This window comes from Lepisosteus oculatus, chromosome 17 (assembly GCF_040954835.1).
Source record: "Lepisosteus oculatus isolate fLepOcu1 chromosome 17, fLepOcu1.hap2, whole genome shotgun sequence".
NCBI lineage: Eukaryota > Metazoa > Chordata > Actinopteri > Semionotiformes > Lepisosteidae > Lepisosteus > Lepisosteus oculatus.
This window is the reverse complement of record NC_090712.1, coordinates 2,436,936-2,450,383: the sequence shown is the minus strand read 5'-3', so window position 1 is coordinate 2,450,383 and position 13,448 is coordinate 2,436,936. Positions and strand designations below refer to the sequence as shown.

At 47.3% G+C, this 13,448-nt stretch overlaps 1 protein-coding gene across 1 annotated transcript; it reads right to left on the bottom strand.

Annotated features, from left to right (window-relative positions):
• Positions 1 to 661: 661 nt before the first annotated feature.
• dld (deltaD) lies at positions 662 to 7,592 on the bottom strand. Its single transcript, XM_006638462.3, has 11 exons — positions 6,915 to 7,592; positions 6,434 to 6,733; positions 5,867 to 5,927; positions 5,484 to 5,741; positions 4,688 to 4,748; positions 4,257 to 4,387; positions 3,685 to 3,854; positions 3,181 to 3,397; positions 1,765 to 2,566; positions 1,524 to 1,638; positions 662 to 1,397 (listed from the first exon to the last, which is right to left on the bottom strand). The coding sequence occupies exons 1-11, from the start codon at positions 6,966 to 6,968 to the stop codon at positions 1,392 to 1,394; spliced, it is 2,175 nt and encodes a 724-aa protein (XP_006638525.2). The 5' UTR covers positions 6,969 to 7,592; the 3' UTR covers positions 662 to 1,391.
• Positions 7,593 to 13,448: the final 5,856 nt, after the last annotated feature.

The window sequence follows — 13,448 nt, the reverse complement described above, 5'->3', positions numbered from 1 at the left end:
AGCAGACAGAGCTGCATCTGCTGTAGTGACACCTTACTCACCTCGTAAACATTTACAGCAGCGTTACGGACCAAAAGCAAATTGGACATGCAGCAGCAAAGACAAACCACTTCGGATATTTGCCAGCGCAGAGACACAAGAGTTAAATTTATATTCCATCTGTCCAATTAAAAGATGTTTAGGTCATCCAGTGCCTTGGATAAATACGTTTTCCTTTAATATTCTATCATGACAAATGCCAGGTTCCAACATGGATCTTCAATCATGAATGTAATTTCCTTTATACAAATGCACAAGTGATTAAACTGAAAGTGCCATTGCAGTTGACAATTCCATTCTTATTTATTCCGATTTGTTTATTGCTTTTGAAAAAAAAGGGCATTTCCTCAAAACCTAGTAAGTCTCACGCTTTCTGGGGAAAAAACAGCAGGAGGGAATGACCACAACCCACAATAACTCCTCAAACTGTCAGGAAATACTACTGTAATACTACAGGGCTGGCCAGCTCTTCATTCCAGTATCCACATCCACTCTCCTGGGATTCTGGCTGATTTCAGCAGGAGTTAAATTCACACTTGTAGGTGACCAAAAAAGAAAAAGATGCACGTGTATAATTAATATTATTTATTTTGGAAAAATATTTTTTAAATGATTTCCTTCATTAACCAAAAAAAAAAATTCAAATAAGATTCTGCACAATACATCTTAAATACATTTATGTAAAAAAAAAAACAAACAACAGTCACATTGACCCGAAGTGCCTTTGTACATTTTTTTTGCAGGGAAAAAAAAAATAAAATTAAATTATCCAAAATCAACTCCACAAAAATACATAAAATTCACAAAACGCAATATTATACAATTAAATAAAAGATACAGCTTTAAAAAAAACCCAGCAACATTCTGACAGTATTTTTATTAAAAAATAAGATTTCTGAACAGTGTTTTCCACTCTAAACCAAAATACACCGGAATGGCTCAGAGGACTTTGAAATGCACACTGCTTGTCAGTGCAGACTTTTTTTTTTTAACAAAAAAAAACAGTGATCAAGTCAGTTTGTGTTCAGTATAATATAATTTAAACAGCAACTGTCCATAGTGCAATGAGGAAAAAAAGTCCTCAGAGACAGTGTAACAGACATTGTTTAGCACGTTCCTGGGATATACCCTTGAGAGAGCAGACCACTATGGCCCAACAGCCACTGTTTTCTGCAGTCACTGCGCTTACTTCAGTAGAGAACCAGCTCATTCTGAATATCAGTTTTAACTTTGTAGTTCCACAGCAGCAGGTCACATTGAAGGAAACCTTCCCTCTGGGCTTGAGCAGCATATGACAGAGTTACACCTCCTCAGAGAAGAGACAAATGAGTGAGAGCTTCCTGGTGGGCGCTTCACACCTGTGCGAGAGAGGGAGGAGAGAAGGCGTTGAGTTTAAAACAGCCCATCTTTCCAGCTGCGTTAACAAGAGCGTCCCCCTCCCATTCTGAGGCGCAGGACAGGGCACCAGCAGCACCTTTACTCACCTCGGTTGCAATAATGCATTCATCCTTCTCTTCCGATATGACATAGACGGACTGATACTTTGTGTCCTTCGACATGGAGTACACAGACTCTGGGCGCTTTCTTTCTGAAGAATCGCTGTTGAGATTTTAGGGGGGAAAAAGAGGGCATTAGCTTCATAGTATATTTCAAGCTTTCAAGAGGAGGCAGCAGTTTATCCATTGAAACTGGCGGGCGTTCTCGTTAAAAGAGCATAACCGTTACCTCTTCAAGTGTGTCGCGTTTTTGCCCTCCGAGTCCGAGTCCGGAACGTCGCCCTTGGCTTCGCCCCTCTCCGGTTCCTCTTTCCCCAAGTCCTCGTGCTTCAGCTCGTGCACCAGGTTGTAATCCACTGTCGGGTACCGGGCTTTGTAGCCCGTCTTTTCCCTTCCGCCGTCGCAGAGGAAGTCCACTTTCTTGTTGGTGTTCTTGATCTGGGTGGCCCCGATCACGCTGACCGAAATGTCCTTTTCCCTCTGGCAGCTGGTCAGGTTGTTCATGGTCTCGCCCTCGCCGGGGCTCGTCTCCGGCCCCTGGCTCCTCCTCTGGAATTTCACCCGGAAGCAGACCACCAGGACGGCGCAGGCCAGCAGCAGTACCAGGACCAGGATAATCCCGGAGCAGACGGCCGTCCAGGGGAAGTCGCCCTCGCCGTCGTCGGTGTAGCGCTTGTTGTTGGGGCTGTCGACGACCGGGTGGCCCTTGGGCTGCTCGGGCAGCAGGAACTGGCAGTTGAGGCCGCCGTAGCCCGGCACGCAGGCGCAGACGTAGCGGCTGTTCCGCTCGTGGCACGTGGCTCCGTTGTGGCAGGGGTTGTGCTCGCACCGGCTGACGGGCGAGCTGCAGTTCTTCCCCACGTAGCCGGGGGGGCAGGTGCAGGTGTAGTCGTTCACGCCGTCTTGACACGTCCCGCCGTGCAGGCAGGGGAAGGCGGCGCACTCGTCGATGTTGTCGTCGCAGTGCGGCCCCGTGAAGCCCTCCAGGCACTGGCACAGGTACGCGTTCCCCAGGTCCAGGCACTGAGCGCCTGCACAAGGAAGAGAAGAAACAAAATTGGTGATCGGAAGAGATTAGAGCACGTTAATAAAAGCAATATTCAACACCCTAAAGAGCACTGGTGCCAATATTTAGGCGGAGGAGGTGGCTCTGTGGCTCAGGATCTGCGCCTGTGGCTGGAAGGTTGCCGGTTCAAATCCTGCAGCCAGCAGAGGAATCCTACTCTGTTGGGTCCCTGAGCAAGGCCCTTAACCCCAACTGCTCCAGGGGCGCCGTACAATGGCTGACCCTGCGCTCTGACCCCAGGCTCTCTCTCTCTATCTGTGTGTCTCATGGAGAGCAAGCTGGGGTATGCGAAAAGATAATTCCTAATGCAAGAAATTGTAAAGGGTTAATAAAGTAATGTTATATATTATAATAGGAACCTGACTTGATAAACGGTCTTGTATAGATCCATATATATAAAATAATTGTGGCATCATAAATTCCACTTCTGTGACCCAGATTTTGTTTTTGCCATTTAAAATAAACTAATTTCCGCTCAACAAGGACCGAAATTGTTGTTGAACTATTGAACTATAGGAACAGACGTGTGGGTCTATAATTGTGTTACGTCGCCTTGCAGGCAGAGAAGCTCGTTCTCACCGTTTGCACAGGGGTTAGAGCTGCAGTGATCGATCTTCTTCTCGCAGTTGAAGCCGGCGTAGCCCATCGGGCACTGGCAGAAATAACCCCCCTCGGGGTTGTCGGCGCACCGTCCGCCGTTGAAGCAGGGCCCGTCGGCGCACGTCATGGCGCTCAGCTCGCAGTGATTGCCGTAGAAGCCAGGGGGACACGTGCAGCTGTAGGCGTTCTCCAGATCCTGCACGGACAAGGAGACCAGCATGAAGCCACCTCCTGCAGCTCCAACTCCATTTAGCCCTCCACTGGGCACCAAATACCCAGTACCACAGCAGAGCCCATGACTGGCTTGACTGCAGAGAATTTCAGTACCTACTGTAGGCTCTGTCTGGTTTTTAATACCATTCAAGCAGGACAGGTCAATCTGTCGAACTAGCTAGTTACATGACTGATTCTGCATCTGGCGGAGGTGTAACACTTATCAGTGCGACGGACAAAAGCCCGCAGACGAAGAGATTAAATACTCACAGTGCAGCTTCCTCCATTCCTGCAGGGGTTGGCATCACACTCATTGACCTCAATCTCACAGCTGGCACCAGTGAAGCCTGGCTTGCAGGAGCAGGTGTAGCTCCCCTGGCCAGTGTTGGTACAAGTGGCTCCATTCATGCAGGGCTTGTGGTGGGTGCAGTAATTAAGATCTGCAAGAGAAGATTCGACACGTGGATCTCACACCTATTACGCACTGACGCGAACACATGCAACCCCACTCCTCAGCACTGTGACCCTGTGCCAGATCCCCGCTACAGAAAACAGTTAGCACGCACTTCAGATCTTCAGGAGGTGCTGCTTAAAAGGCTTTCCTTCACAGAAACAGGTGCAAAATCCCTGGTAAGCCTCCGTCAGCCTCTGTTAGCCCCCTGTTGGTGCGCCATGTGGATTTCTAAATGCTCAGTCCAAATGTGGTTTTTTTTTTATTACTTTGGCAACTAACGCCCTGGCTCTACACGAAGATGGACGAGACGGGGAAGAGGTGGCGGCGGGGGAGATGTGAACTTCTGTGCCTCTCCAAAATGAAACTGAAAAACGCAGGCAAACCTCACCTTGGTTACAGAACAGGCCACCCCAGCCTTCCTGACAATTGCACTGCCAGGGCTGCTGGCAGGTCCCGTGCAGGCAGCCGGGGTACCGGATACACTCGTCACAGTACCGGCCCCGGAACCCCACTCTGCACCTGCAAGGCAAACCCACGGACCTTTAGACATGCCCCCAAAAACTTCACCGCGGGCTTCATCGAGATGTACAGCAGCGACCATTTTTAGCCTGGTGCTCGAGTTTTATTCTGTACCGAGAATACTGCCAGTTGAAGATGGTCTGATAAAAGCTCTCGTTAACAAAGCACGGTGTTCGCGCAGGAATGCTTGAAGAGGTCATCTTGCTCACATTTACTACCGCTGGGCCCTCCTTTAACTGAGGTGGACCAGCTCAACGGATGTGCCCTCCACAGAGATCGCCGAGCCCTACAAAAACTTACTTGCATTCTCCCGGCTTGTCGCAATCCCCATGCTGATCGTCGCACCCTGGCAGGCAGATTGCTGAAATCGGAAAAACACTCCGTGAACATAAATCACTTGAACATATGTTAACGCTTGTTTATATTTGCTTTTGAGCCCGGCCTTATCAGTAAATCCTGGCAGATTTATTTCAAAGGGGTTGGTGGCCCCATTACCCAGTTACCTTGAAATCGTGTGTCCCTTATCACTAGGGAAGAACTTTCTGCTTAACACAGTTGCACACAGACAAAGGGGAAAGACACAAAAGGCCCTTTTTCTCCCCTCACTGTGGGTCAGAAGTCTCTTTTTTCATTCTGTGCACACAGCTCCTCCCCTTAGTATCCCTGAGTCGGTGCAGATAAGGGTGGACAGCTGGCGAGCACAGTGCCAGTGCAGGACAGCTGCTCTATTGTCTACTCTCACTCAGCAGCTGCCCCTCTCCAACAATACCTCTCGCGGCTCGGCCAATCAGCGCCACGCAAACCCCCCCCCAGCAGCCAATCAGCCCTCGCATCTAATCTATGGCACGCGTGTGATTATTCCACAAACTTTTCTTATTTAAATAAATTCACCTACTGATAAGGAAAGAAAGGGGGGTGACTATGCAACCGTCAGAGATTGCAATATAAAGCGTTAAGTATGCATACCTATTTGAGCATATACTGTACCTATCTGTTTTCTACCGTTATTCTGATGGACAGCTAGAAGACCTGTTGCTAACTTTAAAACAGCAATGCCGGTATGCGATTTAATACCCTCATAGCTGTGTATACTCACGTTCCGTGCAGTATTGTCCCTTCCAGCCGGAGTTGCAGACTTTCTCGCCGCGCTCCCCACAGGTGAAATGACCGAAAGTGTCGTCCCTCGGGCGGCAGAACACAGAGCAGCCCTCCCCGTAGTAGTGTTCATCGCAAACGAAGCGGTAGGAGTAGACGAGTTCGGTCCTTCCACCGGTATGTAAATCCTGAGACCACTCCTCTCCCACCGTGAGATGTCTCTGGGTAGCCATGCGACTGATCAGGCGATCGGGGTTTTCTTTTGGAAAAGACACACAGTTGATCAAATGTGATGTTAAGGGAGAGGGGGCAGTAAAACAGAAACCGTTCTCTCCAGCGCGACCCTTGCGAGAGAAGCACATGTAATTCTTCAGTTGCACGTACCTGTTGAGAGATCATCTGGAGAGTCCGTGTGTAGAGCTTCGATAATCAGCGAGAAAGTTCCCTATTCGTAAGCGGGTGGAAAAGGACAAAAATAAGTATACAATGTAGCAAAAAGAAACCCAACTTTCCCCTAATGTTCTTTGCTATTGAGCAGTTCTAAGAAGCCAGTTCACGCTCTTTAGCATGTGAAGGCAGCCTATTGATTAATGGGGCTCTGTTGTCATCAGTCTTCACGCTTAATTTCTCTAGTTTCACACTTACGCACTGCTGTAAAATGAAACGTTTCGGAATTTCACGCAGGGCTGACAATTATATGCCAACTCCGGGGATGCGAAGTTTCCCACACCAATAACAACATTTGTTAAAAACATTTAAATTAGACTCCGGCGACCGGCCACAGGTTCTGGGTTTAAACCTTTAACGCGAATGTTTTGGAGACATGGGGACGCCCTTAAATGTCGTTGTTGTTGGGGTTTTTTTTGTCTCTGAACACGCAGAAGTGCAGCTTTCTGCTTCCACCCGCCTCAAAACCGTTGTTTGCCAGAGAAGCACAACCGCAGTACTCACAGGCCATGTGAAGCCGAAGGAGAATCTGATTGGGTTGGTGAATGAGTTGTCCGAAGTGGTCTCCGGGACCTGGAAGGAGTTGGAGCCCAGGACAGGCGTCACGGTGCTGCCGTAGGTGCAGGGAGGCTCCGGCGAGACGTTTGCCTGGTAGTGCTTCAGGCAGATTCGGAAAAACGTTTTGCATTCACACTGCAGAAACCCCGAGCTCGACCCTCCTTTGCAACAGTTCATGTTCCCCATCGCACCTTTCTTGTTCAGAAACTCCTGCAACCGCAGCTCAAAGACACCAGAGCACAAGCCCTGCGGAGAGAAGATAAAATACGGTTTAAGCCTCAGATCGGGCGGAGCGTTTAATATCTCTGTAAAAAAAAGAGGGGTTAAAACAAAGTTATGCGTCGTTATTATTAACAATGTTTTCCATGTACAAGGTAACTGGAGTTATACAAAAGTCTGTGTTGATTTTCGGCAGGAAAATATTTACCTGGCATATTAAGACACTCAGGACGACAGCTATTAAAAGAGGCCGGCGTCCCATTTTGGTTATTTTCTAGCAAAAAAGTAGAGAGAAGTCGTAGAGTCTGGGCAACTGCGGTTTGTCCCAGCTCGACTCAGAATTTAAAAAAAAAATCAAGTGTCCCCTTCTCTCAGTTACGCCCTTTGCTTCGTTAACTGCTGGCTCTTTGGAAGTCAGTGCGAGACGCGCGTCTCCGAGAGAACTTATTTCTTCTTTCAAGGCGTTTTGACTTTAGTTCTGCGCATCAGTCACGGCGTGTGATTCTGGAGACGCAACACACAAAAACAAAGAAATTGTTTAATCCCCAGCAGAGCGAGAGCGCGAGGGGAAGAGGGTCCCCGAACTGAGATTTGGGAATGAACTCGAAATTCCTTGCCAAGGCGATAATTCCAATCTTGAAATTAAATATTGCAGTTCATCACAGATTTTGACTCGTAGGTGCAAAAGTAAAGCAGAGGAGAGCTCGTAGCGTCGCTCTTTTGTTGTTTACGTCTTCCCTTAGTTCCTTACAAGCAAAGACGTTACTGATCCAGAATAGTTTTCTCCACAGCTTTCTCACCAGGTCTTCGCTCAACGTGAAACTATGTGTGTCTGATGTTCCAGTCCGCCTGCCGCCGGTTATATACAGAGTGCTGCTTGGTAGGATAATCAGATGCAAATGAGTCCCCCCCCGTCCCCCCCTCCACAATCTGGCTAGAACTGTCACAAAGGACCACTTTTCAAAACCCCCTTCTCTAAAGATCGCCAAATGGTCACTGAGCTGTAAAATGTGCAACCCTTCCCCATGGCACAAAACAAAACACACTAATTTACATTCCTGCAAATTTTTAACCATAAGAATCCTTCACATCCTTTCATGCCACAAAATCTCAGATTGCAACACGTTCCATCTTTGCAGGGTTAAGTAACAAATAACGCAGGAGGCAGCCCAGTATAACGGTGTAGGAATTCGCTGTTTAAGTGAAGACTCTGATTTGTTTTTAACTAAGTAAACACGTTCAACAATACTTTTGAAATAAAAAAGAACTCCCCCTCGCCTCTGTTTTACCTAGGCAACACGTTTCGCGTATATTCTAGTCCTCGACTTCGGCTCCTGACCCATCTTTACTTTTTGATTAACATTTTAACCATACATAATTAGAAAAACACGACCAAGAAGCGGAAATTTTAAAATTGTATATATAGACAAACGACATAATGAAAGGATAGCGAAAGTTAATTGGCGTGCTCTGCTCAAGACAGTCTTTTATCAAATGCATTGCATGCGATTTCTGATCGTAGTAGCTTTGGAATTCGGAAAATTGCAGTGCTCCTAAAGAAAATGTAAAATATGCCAATTCCAAACAGATTCTGGCAGATTCACTCGGATTTGTAGAGGGAATCGATCCCACCCAATTACAACTACTCGTTCCGTACGTAGAATAACTAAGTACCCGTTCTAAGAGTTCTTTACACATAAACAAACACGAGATTGATTTGGTGCTGCAAAACAAAATTGTAACTGCACTGATTTGGTGCCAAAACTAATTAAAACCCTGGCAGCAACAATCATGAAAACAATGTACAGTACAGACCAGATCTGATGTTTATATACGACCCTGGTTTTGGAAAGCTATTAAGCTGAAATTGCTTTACGCGGGCATTCGGGTTTTTTTTTTTTAATTGTGGGAGAACTTGATCAGCGTTTTTTGGAAACTTTGTCTTTGTAACCGGGGGGTGGAGACTTTTCAGAAACGATGTAAAGGTTTTGTTAAGTTTGTGAGTCTAGATTTTTCGCCACGCACTCCGAGGCAGCGCTGATGTTAAAAAAGTGGGTTGGTGTGTGTCGTTCGCGTGGCTGTCATTAAGGCACTTTGTTATTGTGTGAGGAAAGAATAAGTTTGTTCTTCGTGCTTTCAGCTGTATGGTAATTCAGACAGCACCTGCTCCCTCTACAATATAACTGAGAGAAAGAGCTCCCCTCGGCGCACGCTGCAGTCTCTACAACAATGTCTTCAACTTTGGAAAAAAAAATCGCCCTTCCAGCCAAAAAAAAAAACAGAAAAAAACACCGCACCAACCGTCACCTCATTATTTCAACCATCAAACACTGGAACATTTGTTGGGTTTTTTTTTGGGAGGGGGGGTCCCCTTTTTTCTTACCCGAAGTTTGTTTGAAACTCACTCGACTCTCTTTCACTAACAGACGAAACAGTATATGAAACTTTAATTAAAGTACATGACTTCAGTTCAGAACCGGTCGATTTGCACGAAGCCGTGCAGTCGGGGTGGGAGTCGGACGTGGGGGTCTTAATTAGGACGTTAATTGAAACGCGACATTAATTTGCAGAAAGGGAATGGCCTTTGAAAGTTCTCAGAGCCGTGTTGCATAACAAGGAGAGGGGAAAAAAATCTTTGCAGTCCCTGTAGGTATTATGCTGCGTCTTAACTTGGTTGTTGTGCAACCTGGTATCAAGCTAAGCGTTCACCGGGCTGTCTTTGTCATCGGCAGTGTGGTGACTGGCCGCAGTCTTTAAGTGCTGTAATTAGTCATCTCAAACATAACTTCAGTGTTATATAATCCCCCTTCACTGTAAACGTCCCTCTACGGTATTATGTTTGTTTACAGAATTTACACTTCGTATTTTGGGTGTTGGAACGCGTCTCCGCTACAGCGACGCGCTCCAAAAGTAATTTTTTCAGTGTCATACAAACGTCTTCGATTGAATTGTGAATGCTGTTGCGTGTTAAGGAAAAAAAAAAACTCTTGATGACAACCGTTGACATATATGAAGAAATAAGCGATCCTGTATCTTTGTTTACTGGCGTTTATTATTTAGCCACAAACGATGCTATATATGTATCTGTTCAGTATTTTTTATACGTCAAGTCTCTAATACCGCGGCCTGTACCCACTGACGTTTGTTATTAACAGCTGTCCAGCCCCAGGACAGGCGAGCCTCTGGTCACTTCACAGTCTTTAAACTACACGTTCACCTAGGTGGAGTTGTACTTTCCTAATCACCTGGTCGGCTAGGTTCTCGCTTAACACGTCGTTTCGGGTTATTTTGTTTTTAAAGGTAACACGCGTAGGAGCCCAGACCTATGAACAGGCAGGGCCCATCCTTTTCTTCCCCATACATCATCCGCCATTTATTAAATTGACGTGGCACAGATTTCTCGATTACAGCAGCAAAGCGTAACGGAAAGGCGCAGTACGATCCTTCAGAATGCTGCCCAGTACACTTATTCTTTTCAAACTTAATTTATGCCACGCGATTCTGTCTTGGTTAAATCAGGCAGAAAGTCCCCTTTTCTTAGTCCCCCTCTTTCAGAAGGTGGACTATGGGGAGACTGTTTAACTTAAGTGTTTCTATAGGGGGCTGTTGTAGTTTAACTCCTGCCCACCAGTAGCTGGACCGAACAAAGGAGGACTCGAGCTCTGACTATTCATCCTTTCTTTGCGCTTTAATTTTCATTGATTTTGAATACAAGGGGAGCCCTCGGGGATTCTCTCTGAAGGGGATGACACGCCTTTAGACGCGATCAGCCCCCCAGTCAACCATCTGCTCCTACCTAACCAAATGGCGTTTTTTTTTTCTTCTCCACTTCCAACTGCATGTCTCTATACTGTTCACCGCTCGCATATTGCACAGGCTTCATCCAAATTGGACTGGAAGCATGTTACAAAACCTGCAACGGTATGGCCGCCGCCATATGGTGAGGGGAGCTCCAACTTTCGCGTCGGGAAGTGAGTGGCATTTCGTCGCTCACGTGAGCACAGACCGTGAATACACGCTAACAGCAATACTGAAATATCCCATCGTGGCTCAGGATGAGAAGTGGCGAATACCGGGGCTCCCTTTGTCGCTTTTCACTTAAACCCCACTATGCGTATCGTGCTTGTGGGCGGGATTAAAAACAAAATCTCCCGTCCCGGACAAGGCAGGTGGATTTCAGTGGCGAGGTGCATCACGTGCCTCTGCTGCCGCTACTCTCGGCACTGTACACTGGGCAAAAGCTGACGTGAGCCCTGGTTTAGCCTGGCCTTCTGTCAATGATACGATTCTATTGGGTTATATCGGTGAATACTTCTCAAATGCCTGGTCTGTGCAGATCAGTCACAGCTGTTTTGGAAATGGGGGGTTATGCACATATTGCGCACTTGGAATATAGGCGCAAATCCCGGCAGCGTTTTGCGACCACCACGGTCGCCAGGGCTTGGAGGTGATGTGATTCACCTTGTGGCCTTTACAAAGGTACATTAGGCACATCAGTGCGGTGTCCTGAAACGGACAGGGGGAAACAGTGGGAGCTGACACTCTCTCGCGTGTCTCCTTGGGTTTTCGAAGAGGAACAGAAAAAAAAAACTCGCAAAAGAACAAGTAAAGGTGTATTCCTTCTCTCGGAAAAGAGGCACAATATTTCGGCTGTGGGGCCTTCTTCTTCCCGCCTTGCTCGCCGCACCTGAAAGAGGCCCCCCACGGCCGAAACGTCGTGTCTCTGCTCTTTTCCCGAGAGGGGCAATCGACCTTTCCCCGCTCCTCCGCAGCCGGCGCACGCTGCTTGAACTTTCTTCCAGGCGGAACTCGTGCCCCTTCCGCCGAGCGTGCGTGCTCCGCGAGGGGATGAAGCGGTTTGCTCAGCGGTCATGCGTGTAGCTGCGCAGGCATGTGCTGATTATAATAAGAAAGGCTGTGTCGCGTGGCTCGCCTGGCACACGGAGGGCACAGATGACGGATAAAGCAGCTCAGTATCGTCCCCCTCTTTTGGAAGAGGGGGGAACTATCGCAAATCATCTGCTCCCGTTCTTGTCCCCGGGCCTCATTTTCATAATAAAGGCTGCGTGTTTACCTGTGATCCTGGGACCGAGGAGCATTCCTTTGTCTACAGATCAGATTACTTCAGCCAGCTGCTCCTCGGATGCGCGGACCAATCTGAGAGTGGCCGTACATTCGTGTTGGGTTTGTTGCTGGGGTCATGCCGGGGGGGGGGTGTTTGGGTATGCTGGGAGCCCCATCGGGGATGTGGGTGTGTGTGTTTTAGGGGGCTGGGGTGTGGGGGGGACGCTGGGAGAGTTTTGAAGGTTCTGCAGAGTTGAGGGCAGTCGCGTGCCGATGTCTGCCACAGAACATCTGCCTGTCCTGCCCCCACCCCCACCCACACACACCCCAGCCCCCCAGGGCACATTTTCAGCCCATGTGCTCGTCCACAGGCCTACACGTAGCCAGGGGCTGGGCGACAACAGGCTGCGCGTCTCCGCACCGACAGATCGCCGTCGACATCAGGCGCGAGTCCGTTCAATAGAGAGGCTGAATTATCCCCCCTTCTCGGGCGTCAAGATCATGACGTTATCAGGACGCCCGTTAACTGTTCCGCCAATTCAAAAGACATTTCCCGAAAGTGTTACTGTCCTGTAACGAATTGTCCGGGAGAAAGGAATTCAGACCTATCACTGCTTTTTGGTTCTTTTTTTTAAAAAAAGGGAAGGGTTACATTCAAGAATTAATGGACGGAAAGCTCTTAAAAGTCTCAGGCTATAAATTGTCTAGGACCCTGGAACAAAAGTTTCCCATTGAATCCTTCAGTCCCCCCCTCCCTTTCTCCCCGTCACTGAAACTTATTCTAGTAATGGATAAAAATGGAAGATCTTTTCTTGATCCGATTGTGTTCCGAGTCTTGTTTAACTGTGATGATGAAGCTGATGAATGAAATAGGAGCGATCTGAAAGGAGTTTGAGAGCGCGTGTTTTGTTTGGGGGGGGCTGCTTGTTTTAGGATGGTTAACTGTGTTTCACCTATTTGCGAAATGTTAATTGATCGCGATTGCTTTCTAAAATGAATGTTTTCGCTTTCATTTTACTTAAATGCATTTGTATTTTTGGCGGTATCTATTATCGTTTCATGCCAAATGCGTTTTAAAAGGCTTCTGACTGCACATTTACCACCGCAAACAGTGCGTAGACACTTGGGTTGTGTAGTCTGTGAAAGGCATTTAGTGTGTTTATGGTAAACAATCCTTCTCAGTCTAAATGTCCGGAATTCTATGGATCAGTTCATGCAACTGGTTACTTACTGAGATGGCAATTTATAAGACATTGTCTTAGACACCTCAAAGATTTTGTTTTGATTTCGTATTAAGGGAATAATTGCGAGGAACACTTTTCCAAGTTGGATGCTGAAGTGCCTGCAGTTCGCCAGCTCTTTTAATGAGGCCACCCTGGTTCGCTAGCAGTGCAATCTGGATTACTGAAGAGCGCTAGGGTTATGAATGGAGGATTTAAAAGGGGCGGATCTCCTTTAGAATTGCTTTCCAAGTTTCTGAGAGCATCTGCCTTAGAGGAGAACAGATGTAGGCACCTGCGGTGATAGACTGCATATGTCCCGTTCCTATTCACACCTTCCAAGACACCATTACAATAGACCGGCTATGTGTCCACACAGTAACCAAATATATTAATCTTTACTCCCGGGGAAAGATATGTTCTGTTATTTAACTCCTCACCAGCTAAAATTGCTCTAC

Coding starts and splice junctions, on each gene's coding strand:
- dld (XM_006638462.3), bottom strand. CDS start 6,968: ATGGGACGCCGGCCTCTTTTAATAGCTGTCGTCCTGAGTGTCTTAATA. Junction 6,734..6,914: donor TGAGTGTCTTAATATGCCAG/GTAAATATTTTC, acceptor TTCTCTCCGCAG/GGCTTGTGCTCTGGTGTCTT. Junction 4,749..5,483: donor GGGACAATACTGCACGGAAC/GTGAGTATACAC, acceptor TTCCGATTTCAG/CAATCTGCCTGCCAGGGTGC.